Source organism: Gracilinanus agilis, chromosome 1 (genome assembly GCF_016433145.1).
Source record: "Gracilinanus agilis isolate LMUSP501 chromosome 1, AgileGrace, whole genome shotgun sequence".
Taxonomy (NCBI): Eukaryota; Metazoa; Chordata; class Mammalia; order Didelphimorphia; family Didelphidae; genus Gracilinanus; species Gracilinanus agilis.
Genome location: NC_058130.1, coordinates 99413554 through 99432082, shown reverse-complemented (window position 1 = coordinate 99432082; position 18529 = coordinate 99413554). Strand labels below are relative to the sequence as shown.

Here is an 18529-nt window from a genome sequence, read left to right as displayed (position 1 = left end):
CTCTCATGGCCTTCCAGACACAGCAACTTCCAGGGACTTCCCTAGGTCAGTCTCCAGCCATACCTTGGGCCAAGAATGACCTTCAGTGGCTTGTTTTTTAAACCCTTACTTTGGGTCTTAGAATCACTACTGTGTATTGGCTCCAAGGCAGAAGAGAGGTAAGGGCTAGACCATGGGGGTCAAGTGACTTGCCCAGGGTCACACAGCTAGGAAGTGTCTGAGGCCAGATTTGAACCCAGGACCTCCCGTCTCCATCCACTGAGCCACCCAGCTGCCCACATCATCCCCTTCATTTCAGAGAAGAGGATGTCCGGGAAGGTTGTGGCCAGACCAAGGTCATCGGAGACAATCTACTCACACCAATGTAAACACAATGCCTCTGGTGACTCCAGGGTCTAAGATTTTATCATCACTGAAACATGAAATCCTAAATGTCACAGCATTGAACCCTCTCGTGAGATACTACAGAAAATGAGGTGGGATGCTCCTTCTGCACAGCTATACCAGGCGACCCTTTGGGACCAGTGATGGCCCTTCAATGAGCACCTCTCACATCTGAGGCCAGATTTGAACCTGGACCTCAGATCTCTGGGCCTGGTTCTCAATCCACTGAGCCACCCAGATGCTCCTACGATCTTCAGTTTTAAACCCAGTGTCTACAGAGAGCCCAGCAAAGTCTGAAAGTCACAGGGGTTTACAGTCTCCTTTTCAACTCTCATGTTGTCTTTGAGCTGCCCAGGGTATCCCCTCCTGGAAGAAGACTGTTCCTTTCCCCCAGTTCCCCCGTATCTTTCTTCTCTAGATTACATGCCAATTTACTGTGCCACCCCTCTCCACTAGTCCCCTCTCATCCCACCTCATTTTTCTTAATATCTCATGAGAGGGTTCGATTCTGTGACATTTAGGATTTCGTGTTTCAATACCTGTAGAATCTTAGACCCTGGAGTCACCAGAGGTATTGTGGTTACATGGTGGGGAGAAAAAGCAACTGAAGTGGGAATTCAAATTCTGGCCCTGCTGCTTGCCTTTGTGACCTTGGGCAAGTCACCTATCCCTTGTGATGAACTCATTCATTCAAGATTTAATGCCTAATAAACGTTCAATGTATCATTCTTCTACAGACATTTGTATTTAATGATACGATCCTTTAAGACATTCAAGAATTAGTAGACAACAAGTGGGATATTTCACAGCAATTCAGCAAACACTAAGTACCTATCTACCATGTCCTAGATTCTAGGGGTACAAAAATGCTATAAGAAGGAAACAGTCCCATTCCTTGAATTATTTACAAAATATAGCTGGGGAAGGAGTGAAAGGAGAGGAAGAAGAGGCCAAAATTTGGTGATTAGGGACTGAAATTTCAATTCAATTAAATTGAACTACTATTCATAAAATATCTACTTAATGACCTAAAAGGCATATCCCACCATACCTGTCAGTGACTGTCCATCCCAGCTGAACCCAAGATCCGTCCTACTCAAGGTTTGAAGGCCGCACACAAAGCCTTCAGAAATGATCCCTGAGCTCTAGTAAAGGGATTTATGCTCAATTTATTTGTGTGACCACTTCTGTTCCAGATCTGTGAATTGAAAGAGGTTGTCCTCAGCCACATCAGTTTACTTACTAATGAATCAAATGCTCACAGACGAGCTCAGGTCTACGACAAAAGCTATGAGTTCAGAAAATTCTAATTGGTGGTGCCGAGGTGACTCAGTGTTCTTAATAACAACTCACATTTATATGGTGCTGCTCATGTGACCAGAAGGGAGGCTTAAACATGGGGAGGCATGGATGGATATCTCGGGGAATCTCACCCACCAGCCTCCAAAGGAAATTGATTCTTGCCTAGAGAGAAGGAGGAGACATGAGGCTGCCTACTCAGTTTTCCCAAGACAAAAGGGTACCAGACTGAATTATATCTATCTGCCTGTCTGTCCCACTAAATATTGTTGGTTTACTAGCTTTTCTAGTAGTTAGCTCTTACTGGGAGAGGAACCTCCTAAGCTTATACTCCATTATTAGCCCCTTTCTCACCAAATGCTAGTTATAAAAAAGACCATCACAAATTGTATATAACAATGAACCCATTTATCCAAGGAAGTAATGAGCAGGAATCAGAGAAGTGATATAGATTAGAATATATATGAAAGGGGGCAGCTGGGTAGCTCAGTGGATTGAGAGCCAGGCCTAGAGACGGGAGGTCCTGGGTTCAAATCTGGCCTCAGACACTTCCCAGCTCTGTGACCCTGGGCAAGTCACTTGACCCCCATTGCCCACCCTTACCACTCTTCTGCCTTGGAGCCAATATATAGAAGTTAAGGGTTTAAAAAAAAAATTAAAAAAAAAACAACTAGAATATATATAAAAGGGGACATTGGGGTGGCTCAGTGGATTGAGAGGCAGGCCTAGAGAGGGAAGGTCCTAGGTTCAAATCAAATCTGGCCTCAGACACTTCCCAGCTGTATGACCCTGGGCAAGTCACTTAACCCCCATTGCCTAGCCCTTACCACTCTTTTGCCTTGGAGCCAATACACAATACTGACTCCAAGACGGAAGGTAAGGGTTAAAAAAAAAAGAATATATATGAAAATGTCTAAGGGTGAATGAACCTTTTGGATAGAGTAGGATGGGATTTCAGCTCAACCAAGAGAGGTCCCAAACTCACCCAAAGGGAAGTTTCAAAATCTGCTGCTCCTCTCTTTCTCTCTCTTCCCAACACTTTTTTGAGTTGATCCCCAAGAGAGTCTGGAGCCACGTTCTGAGAGCAATGAGTAATATAAGGCCATGCCCCATCTCCCAACCTGCTTGGGAGGCAGATTACAACCTGACTTTGTGGTCATTTCCTTATGACAAAGCTATGAGGTTAAGCAGAGTACGTTCATTATTTCTACTTTTATTGATGAAGAAACTAAGGGTTTAAGTGGTTAAGTGGCATCTGACACCACGTTTGAACTCAGGTCTTCCTGATTTCAGGTCAGGCATCTTCTCGACCATGCCAGGTAGCTGCCTTTGTGTCACTTGTGTTTACAAGACTCATCCATCACAATAATCAACCTAAAGAGGTAAATAGGGCAATTACTATTATCCCTATTTTACAGGTAGAGAAACTGTGGTGTTGATGACTCAGACACTGTCTGTCTTGGTCCTAGGTTTACATCAAGGCCTTCATCTTCTCCTGGAAGGATACTGGCAAACTGGAACCCATCCAGGAGGGACCAGGATGGTAGGGGCACTGGAGGCCATGTAAACAAGGGTCAGTTGAAGGATCTGGAGATGTTTATCTTGAAAAATAGAAGCCTGAAGAGATATGATAGTGTCTTTGTGTTTTTGAAGAGCTATCACATGGAAAAGGGCATTAGGTTTATTCTACTTGATTCCTGAGGGCAGAACTAGGAACAATAATGAATAAAAGTTGCAGAGAAAATCATTTCAGGTGAATGTAAAGAAAAATTTCACAGTCAGAGCTCTTTATATGGCAGCCACTGAGGGTTTGCTAGCAGTGGCCTGATGACTACTTATTAGAGGCTGAGTAGAGGGGAAGACTTCAGCACATATGGGGTTAGAATTGGGGATCCTCGGGATACCCCACCAGGATTCCCTTGCCCCTAACCCCTAGTTGTGTCCTTACATTCTGGACCTTCCTTGGGAGCCATGGAAATGTTTACCTTGTCTTTTGCTTCATTCCTGACTTTTGCTAGGTGAGAACCAACCCAGCCAATTGGATAGTGAATCCACGCTTGGGATTCCCACTTATAGGAGAGTATTGGACCTTCTGGAGACGACGACTTCTTCAAAAAGAACAAGGAAACCTGTTTGCTTTTAATCCTACTCAGCACTAGAGAGATGGCACCAAATGATGGGCAGGTTCTCTTCTAAATAATTTCTGCTATCTTGGGAACCCAGGGACTCTGGCTGGGCTATGAAACCTCAAGAAGGTAGAAAGAAATGAGTGAGGGAAAAACAGAGTGAGGGGAAGGAAAGTAGCAAGGAAAAATAAAGAAGGGAGAGGAGGAAAGAGAAGTGAGTGAGGAAGGGTGGGGGAGACAAGTGAGGCTGAAGAGAGGAAAGTAGGGACGGAAAGAGGAGAGAGACAGGCATGTATTTAGCTAGCTTTGGTCTCACAAGTAGTCTCCTATTTTCCCTCTGAGCAATTAGAAGCCAACACTGAGGGGGAAGGGCCTTGACCAGAGGACATCTCTTACAGTGGGCTATGGCTTGGGGGATGAACTAATGGTTCCTCATTATGCCGATTTTTATTTTCTTCCATTTTTCATAAAGCTTTCCTCCACAGCACTGTACTACATGTTTACAGGCACAAAACTGAATACTAGGGATAGCAGGTATAGTTATTCTGGAAGTGGGATTACAAAACCAGGAGAGTAGGGAAAAAAATCCCCCAATATGTATCTGGGGGCCCTTCCATCAAGGCTGATACCCAGGTTACACTGGTTCAAGGAGTGGGCATGGCCCTGAATGGAGCACCAAATGGGAATTAAGTCATCACTGCATTCAATTATGGGAAATAGGCCCTTGCTGAGCACTCCCAGGAGTGGAATCTCCACAGATGGGAACATAGATTATAATTTGCTACTTCTAGGCACAGGAGGGAGAGGGATAGTAATCCTTTCTAAGCACCCCTGAGGCATTGGGGCCCAAGACAGCTCACTCTACCTCTCTGGTGGGAATGATCCTATGGGAGGGATGGACACTGACTGCAGAGCCAGCAAAAGCAAGCCAAATGAATCCTGTCATCCTAACACCTCCCTTCCTTCACTCCTACAGGTGCTTTTGGCTGGAGAGGAGAGGCTGCATTAATTCAGTTAGGCCATTCCTGGCCAGGACATAAAGGGAGGAAAGCACCATTTCCCCAAACCTTTTTTAGGGACTTCTGAAAGGCAAGCTCAGAGAAGAATGAAAGTGGAGGTGAGGGAGAGGGTCAAAGAAAGAGGGATAGTAAGCCTTAGAAAATACACTTCTATGGTCCCTCCTTACCACCACCACCCCAAGACCCTCCCTCCCATGTCTCTGCTCCCAGATACTTAAAAGCCTCCACCCTGGGCTACAGAACAGAACAGCATCTCACTCCACATCCGGCTGCAGGGCATTTATTTAAATAGACAAGCACTTCCCTTTGGGAACAAAACAAATGCCAGTTAACAAGAAGGGCAAATGACAAATTCATACAAACATTTTGTCACTCTACATACTACATCCTGTTATTAACCTCAATATTTTAAACTTCTGGAAGTAGGTATGAAACATTATTTACAATTATAAATAAATCCTGGACTATTGGAAAATTAATCAAACAACTGAGCAAGTCACCTTCCTATGAGTACAGAAGATCAGCAATGCCCTAAGTAGAACTACGAAGGTCTCTCCTTACCTACAGTGTTTGCCAGGGGACTTGAGGCAGGTGATGGTGGGAAGCAGGCCTACACCAAGGGCCTGGAAGGCTGCAGCAATGATGTGAGGTCATTCCCCATGGCATTTCCCTTTCAAAGGGTCGTCTCCATACAGTAAGTAAAGACAAACGGCTTAAAGGATGGATAAGGATACTTCACAAAGACGGCCCTGTCAGGAAGCCCAGGCTGACAGGGACTGAGGGCAAGTCCTGGCCTGGTCCAAACCTTGGCCTGGCTTAGCACGTCCATACCGGCTAGTTAATGACTAACATATCCCGCCCTGCACAAAACAGCAGGGAGAAGACTGCTGGGGGCTCAGCCGGAATCAGCAAGGGGTCTGAGCCAATCCAAGGCAAACTACATCAAATGAACAGTTTCCTCCTCACCCACTTTCCAAGGTCAGCATCACTGAACACCACCATTACTAAGACTACTTCTTCTTTACAAAGTGATACACCAGAGCCCTGCCTGCCAAGTGCATGCCCACCCTACAGACCCGGTGGGAGAGAGGGGATCAACATCAAGAGACACGAAAAGGTCTGGAACAGCCGGAGACAAACATCAAACAAAGCCAGGCTGATATCAGTGGCCGGATCTCTTCTGTTACTACCTTGTCTTCTGTCCCGCTCTGGCTGCGGCGCTCAGGTACGGGCACACACATCACGAGCGTATGCACCTATGTGCAGACACGTGCCTACACGGGCGGGCATGCTCGCTGGCCCTGCAGCCTGGATCTGACTTGGTAGGGCCATTGGCTACTCTGCCCCTCTGAAGTGGTCCCTTGTTATAGAGAGAAAGGATCCATGGGAGGCATTCCTCCGCAGACCCGCCAAACTACCTATGTCCAAGTTCCAGGACTGAATGCCCAGGTGGCCATCCCCAGGATGGGCCGCCGCTTCTCAGGGCCCCTGGGGATTCCCAACACTGGCACTGGGATCGTCTGTTTCTCCTCTGGCAGCTCTGGTGAGAACTTCCATCCACTTCCGCTGGAGCTCCTCATCCTCTACACTGAGATACAGAGTCTGGTGGGACTGTGAGAGCTTCAGGGTGTACTTGGCTTCGAGCTTCTCAGCAGGGCCAGGCAAAGTCACTTCATAGCCAGGAAGGGGAATTGTCCGGGGCGCCCGCCCATCCTAGAAAGAAATAAGAATAAGTGTTAGCAAACATTTCATTTGCTTGATTGCTATTATTCTGATGTATTATCTTCTCCTTCCTTTTGACTCTCCAAGTATCGTGTGTGTTTGAATTGTGTTCAAATTACAGCTCTGTACACACGTCCCCATGACATATCCCTCTTGCTTCCGACTCCAAGCCTTCACCCAAGCTGGAATGCCCTTTTATTCCAATGCCAATTTCCCTTACCACTCAGGTAAATATTCATCTCCTCTAAGAAATACCCCAGTCACCTTTTTTCTTTTCTTTTCTTTTCTTTTCTTTTCTTTTCTTTTCTTTTCTTTTCCTTTCCTTCTTTCCTCTCCTCTCCTCTCCTCTCTCCTTTCCTTTGCCTTCTCCCAGGCTAGAGCCTTTCTGGATGTAACCTAATCCTTATTTAGGGTCTGCCTTAAGGTGGTTTCCTCCTGATTTCTTGAACTCTAACCTCCATGTGGGAGGGAATCATATTTTCTTTGTATCCTCTTTAGCATCTGGCATGATGCTGGATACAAAACCTGTGATGGCAGAGATGGGCCTTGAATGAAACATTTATATGACCCATAGAATCTACTACAGTATTGGGCACACAGCCCCCCCCGAGAACATGGTGGTATCTCATCCAAACTCTGGAGCCTAGCACAGTACCCCAAATACCATAGGTGTTTAGTAAGTATCAAATGTGCTGAAATGCCACTATCACCAGAGTTTACATTTATATTGCATTTCCAGGATAGAAAATGCTTTATATATATCTTCCCTTAAGTTTGATAACAGGCTCATGAGGTAAGCAGAGCACCCATTTTATAGGTGAGAAAACAGCTCCAGAGAAGGGAGGTGACTTGTACCAGGCAATATGGCATAATCAAAATTATCCATTTCATTTCCCCTCATGTTCTCTATGTCTTGTTTGGTCTTAAATTCTTCCCTCATACATAAGTCTGCCAGGTAAACTTTTCCATGTTCTCTTCATTTGTTTCTGGCCCCTTTATTTCTAGCTCAAGTATCCGTTTTGACTTTATCTTGGTGTTCAGTGTGAGATGTTGGTCTATGCCTGTTTCTGCTATACTCTTTTCCAGTTATCCCAGCAGTTTTTGTGAGTTCTTCCTGAAATATCTTGGGTCCTTGGGTTTATTGAATACTAGCTTACTATGGTCATTAACTACTGTTTGCTGATTTCCAAAATCTATTCCATTGATCCTCTACTATATTTCTTAGCTAAAACCAGATTGTTTTGATGATTACTACTTTAGAGTATAGTTTGAGATATTGTATGGCTAAGACTCTACAAGGTAATATGGTTGATTTGAACCCAGGCCTGGGACTCCTCCTATTACACCACTGCCAATAAGGAACAGAACTGTAATTTCAACACAATTCAAACTTAGTTATTCTAACTTCAAGTTTAACCATCTTCCCCTCTTTCCTTTTCTTCAAATATTGCTGCATGGAAAGCTGGTGAGTTTATTTTCAGCTGGCAACCACCCAAGCCAAGGCATTCAGGGAAGAAATATAAAATATAAGAGGCTTTGAGTTAAATTCAGTATGGGCCAGCTCCTAACTCTGTAGTGGAAAAAGATGCTAAGTCCTTGGACTTAGCATCTAAGACCCCTTCACTTCCCCTCCCCCATTCTTACCTGGCCTCCTTGTAGATACAACACCAGGGGTTCTGCCTTTGGAATAGTAGCCCACAGCTTGCAGCATGCCTTCCCTTTGTCTATTAGCTGCAGGTGGCTACAGAACAGGCTGTTTTCAGGGGCAGTAATATTTTGCTTCTGGGGAGGGAAGAGACAAATATAGGCTCATTAAGTGCTCTCCTTTCCAGACAGGTACCTATCTCTCTGTGGTACCTCTAAGGATAGTTCTGCAGGCAGTGATAATGCCCAAATATATCACAGAACTGACCATAGAAATGCAGTCACCCTGCTGTGCAAGCTCCATAATGCTGGGGGTAGGTCAAGGGACAGGGGCACTGGAACTTAGCAGAAAAAAGACCTTCCAAGTTCTCTATGTTCTGGAAATAGTGAGAGTCTGGACAGCCTGTCAGGCTCAATATTATTATGTACAAGTACGCTTTCAAATTGGGACAGATAACATTCACCACGGGCGATAAGTCCTATGGGTACAATTGATAAAAAGACACCCTGGGTTGGTAAATGAAACTCAAAATATTCCCATGATTTTACTCCAATAAGCATTTACTAAGTCAGTGCCTATCACATGCAAGGAAGGCCTTATGCTAAGGATAGGCAGTCAACAAATTCATTCATTTATTTATTTATTTAGAGTGTACTATATATAGCAGACACCATGTTAAGTGCTAGGCTAGGGAAAAGACAACATACAAGATGAAAAAGAATATATTTACTGACCCCAAGAGTCTATGATCTAGCAGAGGAAAGAGACACATGCAAATAACTATAACACATACAAGAGACTATGAAAAATGCATAGGAATGGTCAAACAGAAAGACAAGAAAGATTTCAGAAGGGAAAATTCTCCTTGAGTTGGGTGAGCATCTTGGAAAGCCTCCCAAAGGTGTTGGCACCTGAACTGAATTTTAAAGAAAAAGGATTTCAGTAGGTAGATATTGTGTATTTGTTGAGATGGGAATGTAATATAATGGAACAGCATTTATTAAGTGCAAACAATATACAGGGCATTGTGCAAGGCACTGGAAATACAAAGACAAAAAATGAGATGGCTCCTCTCCTTAAAGAGCCTGTACTCTAAGTAGAGGGTATAGAATATATTGAGGAGTGGTAGGAAACCAGGCCTGTGCTGGACAGGGGGGAGTCACAGGCATGATGACTCATAGTATCAGAAGATTTACAGCTGAAAGGGCCATTGAGATCATCTAGGCCAAAACTGAGAATGGGAGGAGAGAAGGGACTAGCCTAAGGTCTAATTGAGACCCAACTTCCTTTTCTGGACATACATCTCTTTGATGATGAAGTTCTCGTTACTCTATGGCAGTGATGGTGAACCTTTTAGAGACAGAGTGCCCAAACTACATGTGAGCCCTCACCGTACCCCAGACAGGGAGAGAGGAAGCTCTCCCACTGGGCTGCTGGGCAGAGGGGCGGGTGATTTCCTCTGGCACATGTGTCACAGGTTTGCCAACACAGCTTTATGGGATAACTCATCCTTAAGCAATGTGCCACAGCCATGCATACCCGCCATGTTTTTTCCCACTGTTCTTTGGTTGGCCTATAATTTTCAGCCACATATCATTAGCAGCAGCAGCAGCAGCAGCAGCAGAAAGCTAATGTTTAAAATATGGGGGTATATTTCAAGAAGTCTGGAGTCGTTAAAAGCACTGCACAACTTCCCAAAGGCAGCAAATCCTGCCTGCTCTTTTCCTTCTGTTCAATTTTAGGATGGTTCCCTGTCCATCTGTGGTGGTTGCCTGAAATATTTGTACTTTTAGACCAGCTTTATAAGCTTTCCATCCAAATTATCTGGGCCAAGCAGAAAAAAGGAAAACAGGAAAACCCTTCAAGGATTTGAGGGGGTGCTATACATCCCTCAACTATCCTCTCCATGTAACATCCTTGAATTCTTTAGCTGATCTTGAAGACATAGTTTTGAGTTCCTATCATCTTCCTGTTTGGCTTCTCCAGATTACAACATAATCTGCTAAAGTCCCTTCTAAAATGGGCCCACAAGACTGAACACAACGTCCAGAATAGTATTGTGGAAAAAAATATGGACTTTAGGGTTGTAGGAACTGGGTTCAAATTGAACCTCTGATGTTTCCTACCTGTGTGACCTTGGGCAAGTGATTTATTTTCCTTTGGCCTCTATTCCCTCATGTATATAAGAAGGTTGGCCAATCAAGCTCCTTTCTACGCTAGGTCAATGGGCCTCGGGGGTCTCATAGTATGGATACCAGGAATTGAAGGTGGAGGGGAGAACTAGAAGGCTTGTCATGTAGAAAAGGAATAAAGACTTATTCTGGATAGGATTAGAAAGCAGAAGTTGGGCAACTGGAAGCACACAATGCCAGTCTAATGAAGAACTCAATAATGATCAGACCTCAACAACAATGCAATGTGCTCCCCACAAAGGGAGAGAGCTCCCTCATTAATCTAAGTGTTCAAGAATAGAGGGAGGACTCTGGGGATTCCAAATGGTATAGGAAGCTGGGCAGCTAGGTGGAGCAGTAGACAGAGTGCTAGACCTGAAGTCAGGAAGACTTGAATTCAAGTCCAGCCCAAGACATTTACTAGCTGTGTCACCCTGGACAAGTCACTTCATCCTGTTTGTTTAAGTTCTTCATCTGTAAAATAAGCTGGAGAAGGAAATGACAAACCATTCCACAGTATCTTTGTCAATTAAATCCCAAAAATGGGTCACAAAGAGTCAGACACAACTGAAAATGACTGAACAACAATAACAAAAAATCAAGTTGGACTTGATCTCTTAGGTCTCTTCAAACTCCATTTTTGCTCTCATAGTTTATAACCTAATAGTGACAATACAAGAAAGTTAACTAACTCGGTAAAAATGCCAATAATTCTTCTTGGATTACCAAAAAGTCTGAGTCTTTAAAGAAGGAAATACAATTTTCTGATTTTCAAAGATGTAATGAGAGGCAAAGTGGCACAGCAGATAGTGAGCTGGCCTTTACATTGGAAAGACCATCCTGCCTCTGACACCTACTGGCCATGTGAGCCTAGACAAATCACTTCTCAGGGCTCTAGGCAGCTCTCCAAGAGATGAGCAGAGAAGGTACTGATCTGTTCTGGGAGGAGGAGCATTCTCACCTAAAATCACCTCCATTCCCTACATAATAATTCAGGGGCAGCCTGGCCCTGAAATAGAGAGCTGGCCTTGATGCTGGTAAGTCTGGAAAATACAAGCTGTTTGAGTTTATATCCCAAAGAGATAATAAGGAAATATACTTGTACAAAATATTTATAGTCTTTGCTCTTTGTGGTGGCAAAAAATTGGAAAATGAGGGGATACCCTTTGATTGGGGAATGGCTGAACAAATTATGGTATCTGTTGATGATGGAATACTATTGTGCTGAAAGGAATAATGAACTGGAGGAATTCCATGTGAATTGAAAAGACCTCCAGGAATTGATGCAGAGGGAAAGGAGCAGAACCAAGAGAACATTGTACACAGAGACTGATACATTATGGCACAATCAAACATAATGGACTTCACTACCAGAAGTAATGCAAAGACCCAGGACAATACTGAGGGACTTAATGAGACAGAACACTATCCACATCCAGAGAAAGAACTGTGGGAGTAGAAACACAGAAGAAAAGCAACTGCTTGATCACGTGCTTCATTGGGGATATGACTGGGGATGTAGCCTCTAAATGATCACTCTATTGCAAATATTGATAATATGGAAATAGGTTTTAAACAATGATACATGTAAAACCCAGTGGAATTGCTCATTAGCTATGGGAGGGGGGTGTGAGGAGGGCAGGGAAAGAACATGAATCATGTGACCATGGAAAAATATCCCCAATTAATTAATTAAATTTAAAAAAGGGAGAGATTGTCACTTCTGCAATCAAGTCCAACTGCTGTTGGCAAATGAGTCACCCCAGCTACATCTAAGAGGAGTTTCTTTAGGGGTAGGGGACATTGTTTGTTCAGCTTTCTGGTGATGCCCTGAGGCCAGGCCTTCCAAAAGGGTAGCCTTCGTTTGAAATATCTTTCAAAAGGTTCTTTAAAAAAAAGCCAAGAAGTTTACCTTTGATCTCTGATAGTATACAGAATATAAGTCTGAAATCCTACAAGGGAACCTGGGCTGCTTTGTCATCCCCTTTGAGAATAGTTTTTTCTATTCAGATGACTGAAATGCCATGAAACATTTATCTTAAATCTGTTTCCAACATGAATTATGGAGGTTGGCTGAGTGTTGGGAGGAGGGGTGCTACCGAGGCATCATGAATGCTGAATCAATCAGTACTTGTTCAAGAGGGATCTTCATTATTAAGTGCTAAGGAAGTGTGTCTCATGTACCAAAAAATCATTTTCCCACTACTGTTCTTGGGAGGTAGGAAGTTTAAAATCCCCAAGCACAGAGACCTGTAACTGGGATGACACATTAAATTTCTCACTTGGCAAAAACTAGGTCAGGAAAAATGGAAAATTAATGAGAAAAATGTGCTGAACTCCTAGCAGGCCTTGGATGATGTTGCTTTCTGCCCATTCACCCCCTTTTTCTTCCTTTCTAGATGAAAATGCGACATGTAAACTGAAACCTTACTTCTAAGGGAAACTCATTTAGCTTCCACTGACTTAAGATTTGGTTCCAAGACTATAATGATGTAGAGGTATTCCTCACTGTACGTTGGTAAGAAAGGGGGTCCCAGGGTGGTTCCAGGGTGGCTCAAGGTTTCTAGCCCAGCCCTAGCATACCCCACTGGGAGGGCCTGGTAGATGTGAATAGACTCATCATCTCTACTTTTAATTTTATAGGAACTCCTGCCACAGCACCCTTGGTAAGCATCAGTCAGCCTTTGCTACAGGATCTCCACCAAAGCAGAATTCACTACCTCCCAAAGCAACCCATTCCTTTTTGCAAAAGTTCTAAATGTTAGCAATTTTTCTTGATATCAGACCAAAATCTGCTCATCTGTTACTTCTACTTGTGGCTCCTACTTCTGCCCTCTGGTGCCATATTGAACAAGTTGAATCTCTCCTACAACAGCCCTTCAAGCACATGAAGACAGCTTCTGCTCAATTCTATTTATCCAAGTGAAGCATCCCAGTTCCTTCAACTGACTTATGGATGATAAAATCTCAAGGCCTTGCAATAGTTCTGGAGGCCCTCCTCTCCTTGCTGACTTTCCTAAAATGTGGTTCTCACACCCCCTAATACACTATTGTTTCTCATCTTTATATCCCTAGCATCAAGTACAGCTGATTTAATTGAATGGGATTACCGGCTTCAAGAGAAAGCAATGGACTACCAGGAAAGGATTTTCAAAATAGAGATGTCAAAAAAGAGAATTGAAAAGATAGATAAGTTTTTTGAATCACAATGAAGTAATTCCAGAGAAAATAACTTCCCCAGAAAAGCTGATAACTAATGCGTTTAGGACACTCTGACTTGTGTCAGCTTCCCAGAGAAAGATAATTTGAGAAATATATTAGAAGCACTTTGGTCTTTCCAGGAAAACCTCTCTAGATTCAATTCCATCTGATGATGGTGATGCTGCTGAGGAAGCTGGTTCACATTTCTATAGTGCTTTACATTTACAGAGCACCCTCCTCACAACGACTCAGTGAGATAGGTAGAATGTGAAGACAATTTAAGAGAAATAGTGACAAACTGCTAGAGGAAAATAAGATAATTTGCTGTGGAAGTGATTTGATTGGAATCAACTAGTTTTGCTGGATTATATTGTAGCATGGGGTGGGGAGAATTATGTTTTCAAATAAAACAAATGATTCTGGAAAACCTTCCTGAAGAAACCTGTTCTCTATGATGTGTGTAGTAACCCAGTTCCTAAAGGCTACATTAAGCCCATTAATCTGATGCTTACAGAGTAGTAATTATATGATGTTTCTGTACCATTTAGGATCTACAAAAAATCTTGCTTGACAAAAACTTTGTGAATTGAAGTAGCCCAAATATTATGTTCCCTTTTTAACTTCAAAGAGACTTAGAAAGGTTATATAACATGCCCAAGGTCACATAGGAAGTACCAGTGAAGGTCTGAAAACTATGTCTTCTGGGCACAAATTCAGGATTTTCCACTATACTCTGTCAACCCTTTGGAATACCTCATATTTACATAGGGTCTTTAAAGGTTTATGAAGCAAATTTTGCTGTGTAAATTTTGTATATTTTTGGAATATACCTTAAAAATGCAGATGGAAAGGGGGCAGCTGGGTAGCTCAGTGGATTGAGAGCCAGGCCCAGAGATGGGAGGTCCTAGGTTCAAATCTGGCCTCAGACACTTCCCAGCTGTGTGACCCTGGGCAAGTCACTTGACCCCCATTGCCTAGCCCTTACCACTCTTCTGCCTTGGAGCCAATACACAGTATTGACTCCAAGACGGAAGGTAAGGGCTTAAAAAAAATGCAGATGTCTAATAAGTTTGAATAATTACTTTTCTTCTCCATAGTCCAGAGAAACATACCTTTGGTTTCTTAAATAGTTAATTTTGATGAGGTAGAAGTCCATTTTTCAGCTGTTTCGGCCCAGACTATGGTCATCTATTTATCTAGGGCTGATAGCATTACTGAGGCTGTGCCTGGCCAGCAAGGTAATACCAAAAGCTTATCCAGAGTCCAGCTAGAATTCAAATGCCTAATGAAAATACTGCAGAATCAAAACTTCATGTCCAGGAGCTGCTGTTGCTGCTGCATTTACTTCTCTGGATGGCATTACATCCTAGGATTTAGATGTAGGAGAGCCCTTATATGTCATCTAATCTAATCTCCTCATTGTACAGAGGAGGAAACTGAGGCCCAGAGAGTTTAAGTGAATCTTACAAAGGTGGCAAGTGGTACAATCAGGATTGAACTTGGGTTCACATATTAAAAAACAAAAACAAAACCCAGTCTGAATCCAGAGCTCTTCTTCATGCTGCAGGTAATATAAAGGACAGAAAGAAAGACAAGGAAAATGAAAGAGCAACTCCTAGAATCTGGTGACTGACAAACTGGCACCATAACAGGACCAGTATCAAATTCTAGAAGGAGTTAACAGCTGAAGCTATAGGGCAAGGTCTCCAGGCCAAGAATTTAATTCATTAACGTCTAATACATGCTTATAGGTAGAGTGCTGTGCCAGGGACTAAATACAAAATAGAAAAGACACTGACTCAAGGAGCTTAAACTCTACTGGAGAGATATAGGATAAATACAGAAAAGTAAATACAAGGCAATAAAAGTAATTTTAAGAGGAATGAAGTACTAACAAATGAGAAAGGCCTAGCTAGGAGGTAGTATCCGAACTGTGTTTTGAAGGAAGCCAGGAAGACTACAAAGTGGAAGTGAGGAGTAAGATACAAGAAGGACCACTTGTACTAATGCATGGAGGCAGAGCCAAGCTGCTCTATACAAACATCAGCCAATAAGCCACTTTGACTGGAAGAGAGAATATGTGAAGGAAAATGATATAAAATAAACCTGACAGATAGGTGATAGCCTGGGAAGTTTGTATTTTTATCCTAGAAGCAAGAGGAAGACACTTAAGATATCTGAGTAAGAAAATGATGTGGTAGGACTTATGTTTTATGAATAAGCATTTTATCCGACATGTGGAGGGTAGATTGAAGAGGGGAGAGACTGAAAGCAGGCGACCAATTTGGAAACTATTGCAAACAGTCTAGGTTAGAAGTGATCAAGGCTTGAACTAAGTGAGAGGCTATGTGAGTCGAGAAGAGAATGGACATGAGAGATTCTGTGGAGGAAGAACAAGTAAGACTTGGTAACTGACTGGCTGAGGGGACTAGAGAGAGAAATAAGTCAAGAATGACTTTAAGGTTATAAACTGGAGTGACCTGAAGGACAGTGGTGGCCTCAACAGAAATAGAAGGGATAGATTTTAGAGGGAATAAAATGAATCCTGTTTGGGACATTTTTAGTTTGAAATGCAATGTCCAGCAGTTAAGTGAAAATGTGGGATGGAGTTCAGGAGACAGATTTGGTCTGGATGTATAGATCTGGTATTCCTCTGCATAGGAAACTGAACCCATGGGAGTTTATGAGATCCCCAAAGGAAAGCCTATCTATTCAGAAAGAAGCGGAAGAGAATCCAGGACTGTGAAATGTTCCCAAATAAACAACCAGCCAGGACAGCAACTGCTCAAAAATTCATGATACTCACCTCTAGCTTCTTCCTTTGTTCACCACTAGCCTCAGGGACAGGACTATTCAGAACTGTAGTTTGCATTAGGAAACACTCTTTGCAAACACGACTCTGCCGGCTATTGTCTGCCTTAAATTCTGAGCACTTCCCACAAATCACCTGCATCAAAGCAATAACATGTTATTCCTTATCCATAACAGTCTTAGGGGACTGACCTAGTATCATTACGTTAGGGGTTTAGATACTGCGGTAGAGTTTTATAACAATGACCCTATTACAAAATGACACTGGTTGGGAGTAATGCTATCTAGGATATGCTTATAAAAAGATCCAATGCATCTGCCTTGGGGCTTTATAGCATTTTGGTGTCAAAAGCTCTTACTTTTGTTAAGCTTTCTTAGGAGTAACTCATTTTAATCATGGTATATAAATTAATTTGCCTTCAGATTCATGCTCCTTTCATTGGGGCTGACAGCTTGTCATTATTTTCTCTCTTTTTTCTAATAATACATTTAAGAAGTAAATAAAATTAAATACATACATAAAATTCCAAATAAACCATAAACCCAATTATTTATATTTTGATCAAATAAAAAACCCTGAAAAAACAACAACTTATCCATTTTGTGCCCATTTCTAATCATTTTCCCCTTCTCTACTCCTAGTGAGGCTTTTTTGCTTTAATGCACTCAGTATTATTATAAAGATCATTCTAGTTTTGTGGGGTTTTTTGCTTCACATTACTCTTATAACTTTCTATATTTATTTGCACTCTTTATATAGGTCCTTTTTAAAAAACAAAACCAAACTGTGCTATTCTATTCCTTGATATAATGCAACTTATTGCACTTTTATCCAATTTCAGATAAGATTGTTTTCAGTTTTCGGAAAGAGCTGGCCTCAAAATCTAAAAGACTTGGGTTCAGATTCTGTTTCTGATACAGAGTGACTGTGCCTGGGAAATTCTGCTTAACTTCTCAGTATTATAAGCATCTCTCTGAGGCAAAGGCTCTTAATGATTTTTGTGTCATGGATTCCTTTGGTCATCTGGAGTAATCATGGACTCCTTAGAATAATGTTTGTGGCTTACATTTACAACTGAAGAATAAGCTAAATACAGTTAGAGGTCAGTGAAAATGAAGATGTATCTCTTTTCTCCATCTGAATTCACAAGTCTGTGGAATCTATTTATGGGCTCCAAATTAAGAACCTTTGATCTAAGACTGTTGCAGAGAGGAGTTTCCTACATCCACAAAACCACAGGTCCAGTTCCAATCCCTAGATATAAATAAAGCCACAATCCCTTTTGCTTTTCTGATTTTTGACTATACAAAAGAACAGACTAAGCAGAAAAAGAAAAAGATGGGTAGTAGATGCCAGCTTGTAGCATAGCAGCAGCATACAGAGGCTAGACTGACTGCTAGACTTAGACCTAAATTCAAATTCTGCTTCACTCACAGGCCATCTATGTGAGTTTGAAAAAGTTTCTCTAAGCCTCAGATTTCTCATCTGTGCAATGGGGATAATAAAAATACCTTAAGTGGTTTTCTCATAGGATTGTCATGAACCTCAATAAGACAGTATATACAAAGTGCTTTATAAATGTTTAAGTGATAACACTTTACATGCTTTTTATTACTATTAGATATCTACACTTGTGGACTTTTAAAGCAATATTTTCTAAATAGAAGGAGAACTTTTCCATCTATATGAGGAAGAAAATAATCTTCTCCCTTTAGCCTCAGCCCTCTGGAGTTAGAGAATGAAACTCAAAGTGTGTCTTGAGACATTGTTTAGCAGTTATCACACAAATTAAAGGTTAGAAATAAGTTTCTAGAATATGCCAAGTGGTTGGAAAAACTTCTATACAGTGGCTTCATCACCAGTTTCCCCTGGGTACATCCAGATAAACATGCAGTCAGACTCAACATTGGGATTCTGCTCCTAAAACTTAAGGTCATACATTTCAGGCCCAGAAGCAAGGACCATCAGTATTTGCTAAGGGAAGATTTCTTGTTTTCTGGTGATAGTAATGAAATGAAATCAGGAAATGTGGTTTCATCCTAAAAAAAGAGCCTCGGGGAACTCATCTGAAGGAAAAGCCTTATCTGTGCTTGGGGCTAATTCACTGATTTGATTTGTTTGCCAATCTTCAAAATGGGAAAACCTTTGTT

General features: G+C 42.2%; 1 protein-coding gene across 1 annotated transcript in view; it reads right to left on the bottom strand.

Moving 5' to 3' along the window:
* Nucleotides 1–5092: 5092 nt before the first annotated feature.
* FGD3 (FYVE, RhoGEF and PH domain containing 3) overlaps nucleotides 5093–18529 on the bottom strand; it is a 109380-nt gene continuing 95943 nt past the window's right edge. The window contains exons 14-16 of the mRNA XM_044683462.1: nucleotides 16413–16514; nucleotides 8195–8332; nucleotides 5093–6541 (exon numbers count right to left, since the gene is read on the bottom strand). Coding sequence (XP_044539397.1) covers nucleotides 6308–6541; nucleotides 8195–8332; nucleotides 16413–16514 — 474 coding nt within the window. The 3' untranslated portion in view covers nucleotides 5093–6307. The remainder of the gene's footprint in view (nucleotides 6542–8194; nucleotides 8333–16412; nucleotides 16515–18529) is intronic.